Source organism: Mastigoproctus giganteus, chromosome 10 (assembly GCF_048544385.1).
Source record: "Mastigoproctus giganteus isolate SK-2022 chromosome 10, ASM4854438v1, whole genome shotgun sequence".
Classification (NCBI taxonomy): domain Eukaryota; kingdom Metazoa; phylum Arthropoda; class Arachnida; order Uropygi; family Thelyphonidae; genus Mastigoproctus; species Mastigoproctus giganteus.
This window is the reverse complement of record NC_143584.1, coordinates 165,314,889-165,327,995: the sequence shown is the minus strand read 5'-3', so window position 1 is coordinate 165,327,995 and position 13,107 is coordinate 165,314,889. Positions and strand designations below refer to the sequence as shown.

The 13,107-nt window shown below is 36.0% G+C and overlaps 1 protein-coding gene across 1 annotated transcript in view; it reads left to right on the top strand.

Moving 5' to 3' along the window:
• The window catches only part of LOC150079450 (uncharacterized), a 196,365-nt gene that overhangs the window by 30,275 nt on the left and 152,983 nt on the right, over window positions 1–13,107 (top strand). Inside the window, exon 2 of the mRNA XM_090383077.1 lies at window positions 6,345–6,424. Within this exon, the coding sequence (XP_090239203.1) occupies window positions 6,345–6,424 (80 nt within the window). The remainder of the gene's footprint in view (window positions 1–6,344; window positions 6,425–13,107) is intronic.

Here is a 13,107-nt window from a genome sequence, read left to right as displayed (position 1 = left end):
CCCGAACATGCTGCTGTAGAAAACAATCATCCAATAAATCCACACAAGCCCCTCTAGTGTGTGAGTGACCAACCCACAAATTCCAGTCAATATCCGGGAAATTAAAATCCCCCATTATAAGACACTCTAATTTACTGGCCCACTCTATTTCTCTGCACAATTGTTCATTATACTCATCAGATTCATTAGGCTTATAACGCACACCTACTCTCATTTTTCCTTTCCCAGTGCTTATGTCACACCAAACAGACTCAACATTGTATTGTCCACCCACATCAATTGGATGCACTTCCTTAGATTTTATGTGTTTCTTAACTAACAGCATAACCTCTCCTCCCTTCCTGTCCTGTCTATCCTTTCTGTACACATTGTACTCCCCAAATTCCTGTTCTGCACTGCTTATGTCTGTATGACACCATGTCTCTGATAACCCAACAATATCTGCCTTTGATTACTTGACTAGCATTTCAAGCTCATTTCAGTAGGCTGCGCAGCGACAATAGTCACTTGGTTCAGCGGATTTGTAATAAGCATATATAGTGGGTCGCATAATAACAATATTTAGATTTTAACTAATATGTTGTTATATATATTTAAAATTCGTCGTGATCGACTTGTTGGCCACCCCTGATTTATAGTATTGGTTGTTATAAGTACAAAATATACAAATCAGTAATAATAGCAAAAGGGTATTTAATTTTTTATTATCATTATTTTTTTTTTATTTTCAGTGTAACTGTGGCAGTGCCATGGCTTAATGGCACTTTATAGCCAGCCGCCACTCTCCTGACCAGATAAGATACCCACTCTCCAACTTGAGGAAAATATGCATACAGTATATATTTTTTTATGTGAAATATGGAGGTTATGAGTGTGCCAAATAGCTATGTAGTGTTGGTCCACCAGCACAAGTGCCACACCTAGATTATAGGTCTGCATAAGTAAAGCACACCCGAAGAAATGGATGTTTATATGGCAAAGTCGAAGTAGATAATAAGCTTCTGCAACTCAAACAGGAACCAAAAATTGTTGATCTGCTTTTGACTAAACAGGCAGGAAGAATTTGTCCTTTGAAGGCGCATTGATCATGCTCATTTTCTTACTAATAGGAGTTTTCTTACTAATTTGACGCATCTTTTCTTTCTAATAGGACTTTATTTCTTACTAATTTGACGCCAATGGGACTTTTCTGATTAATTTGACGCACCTTTTCTTACTCTCCACAATGCTTGAACATATCATTTCCTATTTGCAGTCCCGCATATCCTTATAGAATGTTCACCTTCAGTCTTCTTGAAATAGCCAACCTCTGACATTCAATCACGTTATTGGAAATGAAGCAGATGCAGTAGAATTTTTCCGTCTAAACTGAAAAAAACTAGTCACTCAACTTTGATATTAATATATAATTAAGTAATTAAGTTCTAGATTATGTAGAATACATTGGTAGGTGCAGTATGGCGGAAGTCGCCCTTTGGAGTTATTCTCTGTTGATTCCCAAACAACCACCACCATTCTCAATATTCAGTGCTCTGATTAATTCATTATCATATATACAGAGGCTGCGATACGTAAATATTGAAGTACCCTCTGAGCTTTCAGGAGGTTAGTGTTAAAAGGAAAACGTACAAAGATTGATTGAAAATCCATATCAAGGAGTGCACCTTTGCTTTTCGCACGCACGCACACACACACACACACACACACACACACACACACACACACACACACACACACACACACACACACACACACACACACCAGGGAAACTGCCGAGACCTACCACGCAGTAAATGAAGCAGGCGATAACACTGCACAGGCAAATTATTTCCTATTAGAATTGCTAGCTGGTTAGAACTGTCAGTTGTATATATGTAATATATAATTAGGCAGTGCGCATATGCATTCTATATAAATTAAATAAATATGAAAGTTATTTTGAGTGTAAAAAATATTCATACGTATTAGCGCAGAAATTAAATGACTTGTTAACATACAAGCACACGCACACAGGTAACGGGGGGCGGGGGAATAGTAAAGTGAATAAATTAGCCGTTTCGGTCAAGTAAACCCATTTTGAATGTGCAAAAATTCTAAAAGTTAAAACCCCGAAAAATATGCTATGTAAAGTCGATGAAGGTAAACTATAAGGAATGGATTTTATAACGATTAAAGGAGGGAAGAAAAGCTATTGAGTGAAAATAGTGAGAAATTTTTTTGACTTTGCAGGTGCATCTTATTGAGCCAACTATAAACGAAACTTTAAAAGAAGCTAAAATTTTCCTTTGCGTGGGAAGGTTGGAATCGTAGTGCTATTCTTTCAGATTGAAGGCTTAGGCTGAGTCATGTCGAGAAGAGAGGAAAAGAATGTTGGGTTTAGGCTGAGAGCGATGTCGAGAAGAAAGGAAGGAAAAGAATATTGGATTGATGAAAGAGGAAAGGCAAATAAATTTAAATCCACGATTTCGATCTGAAAACGCGAATTAATATAAATATTTAATAAGAAAGCAATTTTTACATCATTTTGAGCCAGCCAAATGGATTAAAGATGGTACACTACGCTCTATTAAGAGCGAAAGACACGTTGCAAAGTGTTTCCTTGTTCTCACAATATTTTAGAGTGGATTTTTTTTTTTATATTACTTTGTAAAAAACCCCTACTGGAATTTGTGATTTCTGTTTTAAATATTTATTGTAAATATTTGTCGTTGTTCATAAAGAATTTTATTATAGGGTATTTAGTTGTGTGAATCGAATTAAAATGAAATAAAACGGACAATTGTTCATTGTCTTCATAGCGGAAACCAAAACAATAGTATGACGAATACATGATTTGGAACGGTGTGGCATATTTTCACCCTCTCTGGAAAGGTTAATATGATCTCTTTAGATATGCTGAATTACGAATCATTCAAATCATATCTTCATGTCATAAAAGATTTTCCTATATGATGTGAAAGTGACTGAATACTGTGGTCTAAGAACTAATTATTTGATCGGTGAATTAATTTTCAGGGAATATGCTGCACAAGAACTAAACATGTATTACTCTTGCTATCGCGCTTGGCAACTCATATTATATCGATCCTAAGAAAACGCTGGCGCACAATAGCCTTAGATGTTGATGCGCCATAAAACTCCTGAACAACCAACCAACCTAAGGAAACGCTGATTCCTTGAGACAGAAGTCTTTATTCAGGGTGAAGTTGCACATTGATCGACATATAAAACAGGTTCTCTAGGAATAGTTCTGTGGAGGCTGTTACATGTGCTTGGCGACTTCAATTTCCAGATTTACAATAAACGCATTTTCCATTGTCGAATCACTTATTCTCCGGTTTGTCTAAGATTATGAACTCGAATTGATTCCAGTTATGATGAAGCAGCAAACCAGACTAACCAGTGTATGCCAATTATGTTAGTATAGTTTCCACGTGCAGCCAGTGGCATGGCGTAAAATCGAAGGACCCTCACAAAATTGCTCATTTTGCTAGGGCAACTTCCTCCTTTGGAAAACAACGTATATTTTTACCTTTAAGCAGAATAATTTACTATATCTTATATTGAAGTACAGTTACTTGACTTTTTAGGATGTTATGTTTTCTGTGATATTCATGAAACTATTTTAAGCAGGGTCCTCCTTTGATATTGGGAGGTTTGCAGGCCTTCGCTACCACAGCATCAGCATGTCATGCATGCTAGCAGTTTCACGCACACTAAATCTGCGCACGGTATCCAATTATTCGCCTTATTACGAAAAACAATGTGATGAAAATTCAGACTATGCTACTTCAGACTATAGAGCTGAGACTCGATCGCATTAACAGCTGACAAGATATACGAGCAAGATCTTTAGCTTACAAATAGAAGGTGAGGCCCCATATTCAGCGAATAACTGTCCACTGGTAGCTATTGGCTGCACATGTTAAAACCGCAGAAATAGAGAGAACTGCGGTTTCCACATTTTACCAGTGATAATCATATCTTTTGGTAAAATAAAAGTAAACTTTATCTCTTTAGTTTCTGCCTGCCTCGTAGTATTCTTTATTTTCGTTGTTTTCTGCAAGGCGCTGTAATTATACTTTAACATTTGACGATTGGAAACGTCATGTTTTCAGACGAATCACCATTCACACTTCTTTCAAAATACTGTATTTCTTTGATAGCATACTTCTACCAGAAACGATGGTGTCTAAGAATAGACCAATGATTGAACAAGCAAATTAATCAAATTTTACAAATTTTCATTTAATAGTTATCTATTATTGTAGTCGATTGTAGTTTTTTTTTCAGGAAATTGAAATTCTTGTTTTTAATTAAAAGGTTATGTTCATTTCGTATATCTTCTTTAAGGTATTTCTGGTTGCAAAGTGGCTACAACCAGTGTTCTTCCATATTGATTTCAAATGCCAGGAGAAGGGCCCCCTCACAAAAAAAAAAAAAAAAAAAAAAAAAAAAGACAAAGGAATATATCTATATGACTAAAATTATCCCCCATACGTTACTATAAATCCCACTATACTATTCCTATTTTACGTATTGTAGAAAATATATATAAGAGACGATTCTTTTTGTTACATTAAGAAAGTAACGTTGCCATTAGCTGCCGTATTTCATTGTTTCATCTATATCCTTATTACTATTACAATGATTTCATCACATAATTTGGCTTGAACATCGAACGATCGCCCATGTCACCATGCAGAATATCATAAGGAATGTCATATGTAGTTAACTCTTTAAAAACAGAACACACAGAAAACGGTGTAATTCGTGCAGCTTGCGATGAAGCGGGACAAAATTTGGTATGGTGGTGTACCATAGAATAACGATGAAATATTCGCCTATTCACAATAAATCATTTTGTTCTGTTAATTTTGTCGAGCAGTGTAGTATAAATGACTCGTTTACATCTATGTAGCATAAGTCGTGTCTAATTTCTCAAACAGTTGGTGTAACTTTCTCTCAAGAAAACATTCTAGAGTTTTCTTTGCTCCGTCTTAGGCTTCAGTACTATTAAACGATCTATTTTCACTTCCGAAATTACCCTTCCCCAATTCAAAGCAGCTGCCAAGATATAAGTGTTTTTAAGTGAAGTATTTTAATTACATTGGGAAGTAATGAATATTCCTTCATCATGGTGAGAGTAAAAAAAAAAAATCCAAGGGGCCTCCACATACACCTTTTCCATAATGCGAACTCAGTAATTAGGCAGTTTTTGATAGGATCAAAATATTTCGTTATTTAATTAAGCTAATAAATCGGAAACAAATTGATTTTAATTTAGTCAATTTTTTAGCATGACTTAACTAACTGGTAATTTTATTTTCCGCATTGTGAAGTCTCTCTCGGTAGGTTCTATTGGAGAAGGGGAAATCTATATCTCTTCCGGATAGCATGCAGCAGTATTTTTCAACTTGTGCTTCCGGTGACCCTTTCTTAAAGAGACGAAATTCAGTTACGGTGTGGTTACTAGTAATCTGAATATTGATTTCAGTAGAGAGATAGAGATGGTGCTGTAAAACAAACATTTAAGTATAGATGCATTACCCATAAACTTAACAGAAAAAAAACGAAATTTATTTGCAGACTAATATATAGGATTCTTTAAGCTTAAAGCATTAACAGAAACACAATAAATGTCAATTAAATAAATCCACATCTCAAACGTTTCGAGTGCCTAAGTTATCTGCTTTCCTCTGTAAACTTGAAATTGGCTATTAATTTTACAGAGAGAGAGAGAGAGCATATTCAGTATTAGCTGATTTTCCAGTTTAGTTATATGTTTCAAAGTTTCCTTCTCATGTGAATGAACAGAATGTTGCGGTAATTTGCTATGTTTAATTTTTATTAAATCGTGTCTTTTTCAAATTAGTTTTTTTTTTTCTTTCGAAAAAGACATGAGAAATAATATTTCACTGCCAAATTAACTATTACTTAGCTGTTATACAGGTGTAAATACAGCTGCAAATAAGTATTGTTTGTAGGAACAATGCAATATATTTTAATATCATAGTAACAATTAAAGCATGTTTAGGAAAGCTCCTTAATAGTTATAGCCATAATGCAGGCAAATTTTACATCGTTCCTCAAGTGCACTCTTCCATGTTGTTTTTATGAGTGCTGTGATAAGTACATAAGGGAAGAATGAATGGTGGAGTAGCATTCATTGACTGCCTTGTGTGTCTTAAAAAGAAAAAAACCTTTTTATAAATAATAAACATTACAAATTGATTTTAGCGACCAGTTTCGCTTACTGCTTAAACTTTAATACTACTAATACGTATCTTTACAGAGCTGCTAGCATCCGTGTTAAATCTTTTTTATTCTTCCTTTTCTCCTAGTTCAGAGCCAGTGGGAAGAGATGCGTTGCCGTGGAAACCGTCCTCCCTGTCTCCAGGAGCACACGATGGTCGCCTGGAAGGTAATGAAGCTTTCTATCTCTGACACGATAGGTTGTTAGTTAAGATGTCATGCCAAGTCTCTCGTGTGGGTTGTGGTCGTAAATGATAGCGATGAGCTACACGTGTCAACTGCGAGCACATGCAGTAATGAAAAACCAGTTATTTTGTGGTAAAATAATAATATAAAAAATCGCTTAGAAGTGGAGCAACTGGATGCATAAGATATTTTTGTATAGAAATAGTTACGTTTCCTTTTATGATTTTTATTGCGTCGTGTTTACTGAAAAAGAAAGTAGTCGCTCAACTGGTTTCTTTTGAAGGGTGAATCTCCAACTTCCGAATAAGCTTCCGTTAAGACTCAAGAGTAGTTGAAACGTTTCACAATATGGTTTTGAAGTTCATCCATCTGGTAAGCATTTGAATTAATAGAAATCATCAACAATATTCTTTATTTTGTGCATTCTCTATTTCTGATGCCATTCTTATCTCTTCATTGATCACAATAAAAGTATAGCAGCATCTATGCTGAACGCAGTTGCAGTTATTCTGGTTGCTTAGCAACCGCATGGTTTATGAAATCGTTTGATCATTAGCTACTCATTATTTCCTAGCTCATGGCCCTTATCCAACTTTACTTTGGAAAAGCTTCACAAACAAACGTGGTATCCAGACTGCCTTGTGTCCGAATTATTGATGTAGTGCAATGCAAGTGGTCTCACCGTTCCAGTTACAAAGTATTATTGTTTATATTTCGATTGCACACGTCATTCGCATTTTTAGTTTCTTACTGTGATTATTTAATTTAATTTTTAAGACTAATAGGATTGAAAGGAGATTGAATGCCATAGTTGTACCGCACTCACTGGCTAATAAAAGTACAGACTCTTGCAGTAGTAAAAAGGCTGGTATGTTATGTCATGTTTCAATGTAGCAGAACACTGCCACTTATTTTTAAGCCGTATAAGGCACGCACGATAAATAATATGTAAATAATGAATTTAAGTTACTGTAATTCTTTTATTTCTTTGCTATTAATTATTTTTCTTGCCCCCCCCCCCCTTTTTATATGCTAAATCTGAAATACCCTGTATCCCAATTGTTTCGGATAACCGGGATTTCACTGTATTATTGTAATTTTGAATATTATTATCGAGTTTTCAAATAACTAAGGAAATTAAAGTAGATTAGTCGTGGGCTAAAAAAAGCCTTGTTGTTTTTAAAACGAATTCTGATTTCAAAATCTCAGAAAAGGTTACAGTACACTGCATTGCACTTATTGCTGGTGTTACTTCGTCTACGTTTATATCCAGATAACATGTATGAAGTACCAACCTGTTTACATTCATATACAAGTACCGATGCAGAACTCTGGCAAAAACCAAAAATTCAAATACTAAATTGGCAACACGGAAACTTCCTCGTATGATGATGATGAGGAGGAAGTTTCCATGTTTTTTTTGTAAAGTGCGCCTACATTGTTTCTAGTGAAATAGCATAAAAGAAAATGTAGAATTTAATCATATAACAGAATGTTATTATATCTAAATATTTTCAAGTCATAGTATATAAAAGACATTCAATTTTTTTTTTTTCGCAATTCAGCAAACATATTCACTGAAACAGTATTAGGATACATATGATGAAAAGGAAAATAAAAGTTTATGAAAATGTTTATATTCGAGACAAAATGGATTAAAATAATTATTTCAAATCAGAACACGAATACTCCGTTTTTTATAAGCAAAAATGTCTTAAACTTTAATATCTACAAATTTAATCACTTGTAGACATCTCTCCCGAATCGTATTGTTGTTTTTTGAAGAAATCGGAAAGGTTGTTAAGACGCTCCTTGTACATAACACTTTCTTCGAGGTGTTATGTACAAGGAGCTCCTTGGATTAATTCACATAAGACCGAAGGGCTACTTACTGTAACAGATTAGCAACGACCTCAGTGGTCCAGTTGTTGACTACTTACTACGAAGTGACTAGAAGATACTACCTCTGTAGCTCAGTTGTTCGATGCTTCCTCAAAACTGAAAGGCACAGGCCGACAGCCGTTCGGTGATTCTGTTGCTAGACCTTTTGTTGGTTACACTCTAGTCTCGGCAAATGCAGGCAGTACCGCCTCATTCAAGGGACCGGTGTGTGTTTTTTGCTTTTAGATGTCTGAATGACGTAGGCCGTATTGCGCCATTTGTGTTGTGTCTAATCAAGGGCCGACTTGCGTGTTGTGGGGGCTGAAAAATAAAAAAAATAAAATAACTCATGGGGGAATCCTACTGCCTCCGCCTGAGATCGGCTAACTACATCCCGGATTGAAAAGGATTTTAGAAATTCTTCTAGTCGTCGACGGGAATCGAATCCAGACTTCTCCAAACGAGTGACAATTGGTGAAACCACTATGCTGTCACGGAGGACTTGAGAGACAAGGTCTTGTCCCTGACCTTGCCGAAGAAACATGCATCTTGCCTCCATCTTCTTTCAAATATCAATTCATCGTGCCTTCATTCCCCAAACATAATAGCAGGCGTCTCTGACAACTAAGGGTGCGTACACGTAAAACGAAGGTAGTGCCTTACCGGAAACCAGCAGAGACATGCAACTGAAGCTCCTCACTGGCTCTGAACAATAGAAGCAGTTGACTAGTGCAACTTTTCGGTATGCGATGGAGTAAAGTTTTGCACTGGTCAACAACTTTCTATTGTGTCCATAGCCAGTAGACTTCACCTGCATGTCGCTGCTGGTTCCAGGTAAGCGGCTACCGGCGTTCTACGTGTACGCAGCCTAAGGTAAGGCAGCATTCAAACCTTCCTCTCCCTGCTGTACCGCCTTCTTTAAGAAACACACAACCTATTTACATCCTCGTCCTTCTAGCACTCTTTATATTTTCCACCTGGCACTCTGTCTCTCTCTTCCCACAACTAATGCCTTTATATATGTTTCTAGCACATGGGTTTTTGGTTGTGAGCCGTCCCGCCCGAGTATTTACACCCTCCTAACCGATTCTCCCACTTAAGCAAAATCATTTGCCGAACCTAACTTCCAGTTATAACTGTCATTTGTATTTTGATGAACGAAGCCACCAGATCATAATAGTTGAGATTTTAAAGGCCAGAAGAGGATCTGATAGTTTGTGTTGTTGAGGTACCAGGACGCAGTAATTTCCCTTTTTTTTTTTTTTGAAAAATTCAGTAGAGAATTGTTGTATGGCTTGAAAGTATGCAGAGTTTTCAATAAAAACTGATTCATTACCTATCCAAATTCCGAAGAACCTATAATATTTCATATAATTCAGAATAACCTATCCAAATTCCGTAAACTATTTCTTGAATCAGTATAATTGCTTCTGTAATACAATATGTGAGACCATGTTTCTTCTTCACCAGAAGAGCATAAATTGGTGTTGATAAGGCTTAATTGGAATAACTTAGAATTTATGGGTCTGTATCATGTTAAAGAGATAGGTGGTGGTGGTTACATTTGGAGAGAATCAGCAGTTTACATGTTTCTTTGTTGCAAATGTGACTTGCAAGGTAAATGAGCTTGTAACCTGTCCTGTAGCTCTAGTATCCCAGTGGGTTTGACAGATTTTTAATAGTTCGTTCCAGATGCTGAGTTTTTCTTTTTTAAAATTTACTGTTACATTTCAGGTAATGCCTAAAATTTCAGTTGTAATTGCATGCTTTATTCTGTAGGTAAGGCCTTTATATATCAAATGGGTGGTGGTATTTCTGAGAATAAATAACAGTAGTCTTCTCTATTGAAGAAGTGTTACTTATTCTAAGTATAAAAAGACAGAAAACTCTTTGTAACGGATTTCACAAGATGTGATGTAATGTAACGATGCCACTGTTAATAACTTCGATTAATTCACTGCATATAGACATTATGCACCAAGTTATGTCTATAAATTTTCCCACGGTCTGAGGCTTTAGCTCTCAATTTTTAAGTAGTACAGTATGCACCGTTTATCACTATCCTGTTAAATAAATGTTTGATTGGCAAGGTTTGTTTGGTAGTGATTCCACGCTCTCGCTCCACTAAGGATCTGATCAGTAGTCAACAGTGCCCATCACTGTAGCGTCGGAAGAGGACAGAACTTGCTTTTGCAAGAATACACTTGACGTTGACTTCGCAGTGTGATAATGTGAAAATTACGTATGTCGACAGTTATAACAGCCCTAAAACAACAGGACTTCGTATAACGCTGATAAAAGACCGAAAGGAGCACAGCCTCTAGACAGAGAACCCACGGTCAGTACTCTGATTTTCTTTTCTCTATATACCTACACAACTCTCCTCTTCCCAAACTGGCGGGTAGCAATTTGTTACCGGGTGGAAGCTAGGCTCGTTAATGCCGCGACGAACTTAACATTGTGGGGCTATAATCGGACTGAGAAGAATTTTTGGCTACCATAGCCAGGCGAACTCGAATAATTTTATTTCATTCAGTTATTGGAAATTTTATAAAATAAAATTTCGAATAATTTTCCTTTTACAAATAAATAAGGTTATTCTTTTATTCATTATTCGAATTTTATTTCTTTTACAGAGTGATTGTAAAACAATTCTGAAAGAAGTTCGCAATTGCCATTAAATTCTTGCGTGGAAAAATCTTCGTCCTGCATAAATAAAATGGATACATAAAAAAGTAGGCGGTTTGAATTAGTAACGTTTTACTGTAAATATATCCACATTGGCAGCACGATTGTTTTTAGTGCACGAAGCGGAACATAAACGTGAGAAAATTCCGTTTCATTCTTCTGGAAAAAACCGATTTAATGTAGAAACTGGCATGCGTCAGTTCTGCCACTTTCGTGCATAGGCAAAATATATCCAGAAAAGTTCAATGAAGTATCTCATACAATTCTGTGAGCTTTTGATGTATTGCGACTGTCAGTTTGACATGTACTGTATTTCATTCATGTATCCAGATGTAAATGTAGCTTTACAGAAATGAGTTCAGAACAGAAACCTGTGCAACAACTGAATGTATAGTAAAACTTTACTCCTGGTATGACTCGGAGCGAATTTTAAACGTGTTAACTAAAGCGTTTTTCGATTAATCGATATCTGAATGTTTCAGCACTGTTAAATAAGATGAAACTTGTTCATATAAGGCTAGATCAAGAGCTCCTATATTAACAGTTAGTACCATCTGTTGAATTATTGAAAACGATATTTATTGCAGTTGTACTAGTGAAAATATGCTGATAATTATACTCTAGTGCTTCGTGCATTCATTGGAGATGTTCATTAATTCATATCAAATATTGAACGGAGTATAAATCTTTTGCTTTTATCTAATTGTACAAATGTTATCAGCGTAATAAATTGAATTTAAAAAGAAAATTATTTAATGACTCTTTTTCATTAGTGACGCTGTTAAAATGAACAAGACTTGCTTTAAAGACATGTAATATCCGAATTTTTCATGTTCCAGTATTGCTCATACTGAAAATTGTTTCAGTGTGAGCAATTCAACGTTTAAGGCTCCTTTAATATTCAGCTTGTTACCATGTAATCATTTTCAGAGGGGTTAAGGAAGAAACGATAGTGACAATGTATGAATTATTTCCATTTTCATGATCATGTTCGCTCAGACTGCAGCGAAGGGATGAAAAGGAGCTTTGAGGTAGTGAAAACTATACATAATTGAAAAGAAATAGCAGACAAGATGGGTTGAAAGGAAGATAAGAAAGGTCAAAAGTAAAGGATGGAGGACTCCAATAAGTAACTTAGTGTGTTTCATAAAGTCTAACAATCGCGTTTCAACCAGTCTCCTCCGCCCATATGTTGCCACACCCTTTTTACCTACTTCGGACTAAGCTCGGACACTGTTACGGATTAAACTGGCCGCCTTCCAAATGGTAATGACCTTGATTACACATGAAAAATGAAGTAAGCGATCTCCCTGTCTTGAAATGTGTTGTAATAACAACGGAGCGCGAACTTTCCTGACCTGCATCCCTTTGTTCTTCTCATCATCGATGAATTGACGTGTGCGCCTCGGATTTCCTTTATGGGTTCGGCATTAGAAAGGATGGTTAAGGAACAAAGTTCTGTTATACAAAAAGTAAAACTACTAACAAAGTTTTACAAACTATCGCTTTTAATAAATAGGTTACTTTCCTTTACATGCACGAAAGACAAAGTTGGGACATTTAATCATAAGTCAACTGATAAATATAGACTCGTTGACATGATTTAATAGGGCGTTGAGTGCGCTCTGATAGAGGCAGAAGAAATGATCTTCCATTAAGCAATGAGTGCCTGTGAAATTTAGTAATGATGTCTCCTCATTAACGCAAGGCTGTATTCTCGCGAGCAGCTGGAGTGTACTTGTCACATCAGAGACGATTACAGTTGTTAAAGGGATATAGGCGCTTATGCTACTGTTCTTTGGGATTAGTTGATAGGTTTATTAGCGGTGAATTAGCACAACTGCATCTGTATTAGTTTAAAGGATTTACCAAGAAAGTAAAAGGTGGGGAGGGGAGAGGAACTGTTGCTTGTTTATTGTTGACAATTTATTATTCCATTAGTTATTTGAAGATAATGAAGCACTCAAAACTAATGCTGTATTATTATATTCATTTCCAAATTGGAAAAATGTACATAATGGGATGAAACGTTTCGTAGTATTTTCTTACCACTTCTTCAGTGACAGGTCCAATGTGATTTTTCGTGATAGCTGTTAA